The 6,000-nt window shown below is 44.7% G+C and overlaps 1 protein-coding gene across 1 annotated transcript in view; it reads left to right on the forward strand.

The window, feature by feature from the left end:
* The window catches only part of CA10 (carbonic anhydrase 10), a 454,967-nt gene extending 450,688 nt beyond the window's left edge, over positions 1-4,279 (forward strand). The window contains exons 8-9 of the mRNA XM_036879814.2: positions 1,081-1,255; positions 2,993-4,279. Coding sequence (XP_036735709.1) covers positions 1,081-1,255; positions 2,993-3,015 — 198 coding nt within the window. The 3' untranslated portion in view covers positions 3,016-4,279. The remainder of the gene's footprint in view (positions 1-1,080; positions 1,256-2,992) is intronic.
* Positions 4,280-6,000: the final 1,721 nt, after the last annotated feature.

Raw genomic sequence — 6,000 nt, forward strand, 5'->3', positions numbered from 1 at the left:
AATGATACAACATGAGTCAGTGGCCAAAGGAGGCAATATGATATTTAGCATTTCAAAAACATATTTGAATTTGAGTAGAGAATTTGTTTAGACCATCTCATGGGGCTAGGATTCCTCAGAACTAGATGAGAACGACATCTGGCCTCTTGGTGCCGGCTTTGCTAACGGTCTGTTGTGCACTTCTAGGCCTGTCACCCACTCTTATGAAATGAATACTCCTCTTCTTTATAATGAGGACAGTAAATTGCATGAGTCCGAACCAGTTCCGACATTCTATGACCATGAGAGTCTGTAAGAACTCAAAGGAAAGATGAGCAAAGGAAGCAGATCCAATCTCCTTGACAGGATATGTACTCCGACCCAACAGTTTGAAGTCTGTTCCTATCTGTATTGATTAGGATTCTTTTGGTCATGAGCAACCCCTTCTGGATAGCTAACACTTAGAAAAAGGATTTAGACAAGAGATACTGGGGCATCTTCTGGAATTTAAGATCTGAAATTGATCTTCTTGATGTCAGGAATTCACCCTTCTCTCTGCTCTCTTCTTGCACATTTGCTGCGTCCTTGTCTCCCGTGGAGGTTCTTCCTTCGCTTCACAGTCCTGTGGTGGAACGTGACTGCACGTGTTGTAGTTCAGCCACCCGGTGCTGATATGCACAGAAAAGCAGCCAAAATGATCCAGCTTGGTTTAGGTCTGACCCCTGGGCCAGTCACTACAGTTTGGATAATACCCATGTTGTTGAATAACTCCCTGAATTATTGGAAATTACTGAACTACAGGATGTCAGAGAAAAAAGAGACCCTGAAGAACACCTAGATGGATTTCCTCCTTGACTGACTTGAGACGTATTTGAGAACAAGATAATAAATGACATACACGAGCTAGTGGGGCAGAAGCAAGGCCCCCTCCTTGCATCAGTTGGCCTCCAGCACAACTGAACCCACGAAACAGAGGCCCTTTTCCCAGCTCCTCCCCAGACAGCTAGTAGTGCCTGCTTGGCCACCATCTACACCACGGTACTTCTTCCCTAGTGCATGTAAGAGGATGGGTGGATCCCACAGCTATTTCTCTCTCCTCAGATGCATTCCTTACGCCTGCTCAGCCAGAATCAGCCGTCTCAGATCTTCCTGAGCATGAGTGACAACTTCAGGCCTGTCCAGCCACTCAACAACCGCTGTATCCGTACCAATATCAACTTCAGTTTACAGGGGAAGGACTGTCCAAACAACCGGGCCCAGAAGCTTCAGTACAGAGGTGGGTGCAGTGGTTCAGAGGCTGAGACCCAGGCCGGAGCTCAGTCTTCCTGCTTAGACCTGTTCTTAAAGGCCTGGTGCTATTTCCCAATATAAGAATTATGATTATAAATGACAATAATAAGACCACCATCTTCCACTTGCATGGTGCTTTTCTGCTGGGAAAGTCTTTATATCATAGACAGAGACAGACTAGACATAGAGATGATAGAGATAAAGCCCAAACCTTTAAATTCCTTCTCTTTCAGGCAGGATGGACTTCTTATAGCCACTATATAGAAGAGCCCAGAGAGGCTGATTTCCCCAAAGTTATCTGTTAGAACAGGACAGTTAGAAGCATCAGAGCTGTTAGTTACACAACGGGTGTGCAATGAACCCCACGCCTACCCCCACCCTCAGAAAGTAAGCAAATACTCTGGATACCAGGCCACTGGGAACCAATGAGGTAACATGTGTGAATGAATCTCCTTCCAGCTCTATGTCCCTAGAAGTGACTAATGCACGCTCATACACACCAGCCCTTTCTCTTCCCTCCTGCACACTAAGTATCTGTTGTCGTCATGGTGCACCCTCAGCCTGGAAAAGAAGGGGGATGCAGGACAGTGCTGTGGAGATGTGCTCATCAAGCAGGACACTGAGTCCCAGGCCCGGTTCCACCATTAACAAGCCATGCAAACCCAGCCAAGTCATTCCCCCTGGGGACCTGGCTCCTTTCATGACACTCCCTGCCCTATATACTTCTACTTTGTCATGCAGAGCAAATGGGAGACTGGACGGGAAGCCCTTCGTAACAATGAGGTGCTGCTCCAAATATGAGGTCTGTGGATGTTACCAGGCAGCTTTTAGGAGCAGCTACACTGCTGCCTCTTGGGCCCCTGCTTCATCTCTCCTACTTCCCCCATACTTCCTTCTTTCTTTTTTTCTCTCTCAGACACATGCAGAGGACCAAAACTATCATTTTCTATTCCCTTCCAGCCAGAACTACCGGACAAATAAATACTCAACTCACACACTGTGGCTTCTTTATTTGATGCCTATTTATCGTACACCTACTATGTGTCAGGCACTTAGATAGGTGATGAGAACACAGTGATAAAGACAGATATGAGTCCATCTGTACACAGCTTACCATCTAGAGCAGGGGGTCAGCAAACTTTTTCTATAAAGGACCACATGGTAAATATTTTAGCCTTTTGTGAGCCATACAATCTCTGCCACACTTGCTGTTGTTGTATGAAAACAGCCATGGACAATACATAAATGAATGGGTGTGGCTGGTTCCAATAAAACTTTATTTACAAAAATAGATCACGGGCTAGATTTGACCTGTGGGCTGTCATTTGCCCACCCCTGGTCTGGAGTGGTGACATCCACTAGAACGTTCTGTGACTATGGAAATGCTCTATATCCACACTGTCCAATATAGTGGCTTCTAGCCACATGTGGCTATTGAACACCAGAAATACCTTGTATGAAGATGCAACTACACTTTTTACTTTATTTTAATTAATTTAAATTTATGGTAGCCGCATGTGACTGATGACAACCGTATTAGACAGCTCGGCCCTAGAGATTCCTGCAGAAGCGGAGAGCATAGTTGGGACGTATACGAGTAAGCAGGCATTTATAGAGCTCTTCCTTCTCTGGTGTATGCCCCCAAACTGTGTGTAAATTAACTCAATTATGCCTTGTTCTGTGTTGTTTGTATGTTTGTTTATATTTTTCTTTCTCTTTCCAGTAAATGAATGGCTCCTCAAGTAGGGAACTAGGCCAAGAAGAATCCCACCTCAGTGAAATGCTACAACTGTGAACTGACATAACCTAGAATGTCCCCTTCTTTCTTCTCTCTCCTTCCCTCCCTCAAGCCTCATTCACTCTTCCGATTGGCCCCTTTCTTCATGAAAGTGTCTGCAAAACCATGGCAGAGGAACACATCTCTCACACACACTTAACTCACACACACACACACACAAGCACACATACACACAACATGTCTACGCACGTACACACTTAACATGACCTCCAAGATGGAAAGTCAAGTGTCAGAAACAAAAGGCTCATTCCTAAAAGGTCTTAGAAGAAAATAACCAGTTAACCTGATTACAATTTTGATACTGTTTTCCTGAACTAATAAATCTCCCCAATGAGATTTTCAGCCTTTGTACATACAAAATTCTTCCAAAAGAGAGAGAGAAGAGAACACAGCTCTGACGACATCAAGCAGACTTCGTTCTTGGCATCAAGCAATCCCAGACATTGTCCTAGGATCCTCTGAGGCTGCCGGTGACAGGTGAACCAGGACAAAGTTGGCCAAGGACCCTTATTTCTAGATGATGATTCTTCTGTTTACTCAAAAATTTAAAAAGGAAAGGACAGACATTGAAGAGATACACATTGTATATACATCACCGCAGACTATAAAGAAATGGAATTATTTCCCCTCTTTGTCACATATCTGTAGTAGGATTCACCAAGACCAGAATTGATCCATTTGCCATTTCTTGTTTTCCGAAGGTCATACATTGTGTTTGGTTATTAGTTAACAGCTCAATAAATGTGTTTAACGGTTAATTTCATTTTTCTGGCTTTGGTCTGTTCTCCTTCCTTACAGGCTAACCCCTGGCTCCATGCCACTACATTCTTTGATTTCACTTGTTCCTGCATCTACATGTTTTGTTCATTTGCAGCCAGTTTTTACTGAGTTTGTGGCAATCAGGAATGCATTTGCTAAGCAAGTAGAACTTTAATTCCACTCCATGGCTCTATCATTCATACAAGGTGAGCTTCAGCCTGAGATAGCAGGCCACAGATTTCTTGCGTTTCAAAACTGCCATTCCCCCCACACCATGATGCTCCCTTAAAGGAATGCACTTTGCCTTGTAAGTTCTGGGAAGGGGTGTCTTTTCTCTCCAGGTGCAGCCGGATCTCATGAAGTACAAACGAATGCCTTTCTTTCCTTGTTTATAATGGTCATTCACTGTGTTTGGTTACTGTCAAGAAATCAATAAATGTGTTTAACAAGTTACCCACCCAGTACCTGTGTCTGAGTTTATTGAGGACAAGGAGGATGCTCCTCCCAGAAGCCTGAGTCCTGCTGTGTCCATGAGCGATTGCCTTCCGACAGGCCGAGCAGCCCACCTGGCTATTCCCAGAGTCAGGTAATTAATGCCCTGCTGAGAAAATACATATAGGCTTAGCTGCTGGAAGGTACAAACAGTCTTTTTTTTTGTACAGTGACCAAATTAAAAATAACTTTTGTCTCTCCTTTCTGTCACAGTCCCCAGAAAGAGGGAAAGCACAGGCATGTAGGGAACCTTCATACACATGTGGAAAACTTCAGCCAAGTGACTACATATATTGATGATGAAAAGAGAAATCAAACTGCCAGATAGTTCATATTTGAAATAATATACTTTATAGAAAGTTTTCTTCCACTTTTTACACCAGTGTTAGTTAAATGGTGGTCTTAGCAGTGATAACATGAGCCTGTTTCTGAGAAATCCTATTTTTCCAGAAAGCCAAACCTGTTGACAAAGGTGTAGGGTGGACAGTGGGTAGTCAGTCTTGGTGTGGCTTATAGCTTCCTCTCTGAATCAGAACCTTCCTTGGCCTGCAAAGAAAGGCAGCAATAGAGTATAATGAAGGACAAATATTTGTGGTAAATCAACCAGACCTGGCTTCTTATCTCCACTCTGCAACTTGTCTGCCTGCTGTGGGATCCTAGGCAAGTTGCTTTACTTCTCTGATCTGTACACTGGGGATGCTAGTAACTGCCTCCTTGAGTTGTGAGGCTTAAATGCTATACAGCTACTTAAAGCAGCTAGCACAATACCTGCAATGATTGTCCTACAGATGGTGCCTGTGGAGCTTGTGTGTTACTCACCTACAGGGGGTTTATCTGGACTGTGCTCTACCTCCCTGCATCAATCACAGCAGGGTCATCAAGTTAATATCAAACAAGAATAATAGACACTCAGCAGGCAGCTCATAGGTAAATGCCTGAAGTGCATCAGGGCCGAGTGGAAGGAGTCCTGGTGAGGAAGGAAGGAAGAGGCTAGGTTTATAGGCTCTGTTCTGTTACTAGCATCCTCTGTGACTCTGTGCAAGTCAACTCCCTTCCCTGGAACAGTGTCCTTACGTAGAAATAACTAACACAATGACCTCCTGTGGCTCTCCACTCTAACCCTCTCTAACTCTCTCTCTCTCATTCAGTTCTCAGTCCAGCAAGCAGGGGAAAACCCCAGCTCTCACCCCTGGGGTCCCTGGGCATGTGCAGATTTTCACTCTGGCCAAAGAGAACTTGAAATGAAGTGAACTACCCCACTTCCCATCTCCTAGGCCAATCCCAAATCCCTGCTCCCCACTCACAGCGTTTCCCAAACTATAAAATGGAAATAGGAGCACTATACCCTCAAACCATGTAGAAGTAATAAATATTAGCTAGGTTTGTACCACTCTAAAAAGAAATAAGGAAAGAAGGAGCTTCAGAAGTACTAAAAAGTCCGGAAGGTTTGGCCTGGAGAAGCCATCGAGGAGCACCAGTACATTCATGCATTGAGTCCGTGTGTGCTATGGAAGGTGGCAACTGGCTACTGTGCTCCACACTGTGCGCAGGCCCGTGGTTTGCCTGCAGAGCCCCAGGCTTCCATGGGCATCCCATCCACCAGGGAGGAGAACTAGAATGTGCAGGGGCATCCGTGCCAAGCCTCAGTTCCCTCCCCAGTGAAATGAGGGAAGGAAGTACAT

Source organism: Manis pentadactyla, chromosome 4, assembly GCF_030020395.1.
Source record: "Manis pentadactyla isolate mManPen7 chromosome 4, mManPen7.hap1, whole genome shotgun sequence".
In the NCBI taxonomy this organism is placed as follows: domain Eukaryota; kingdom Metazoa; phylum Chordata; class Mammalia; order Pholidota; family Manidae; genus Manis; species Manis pentadactyla.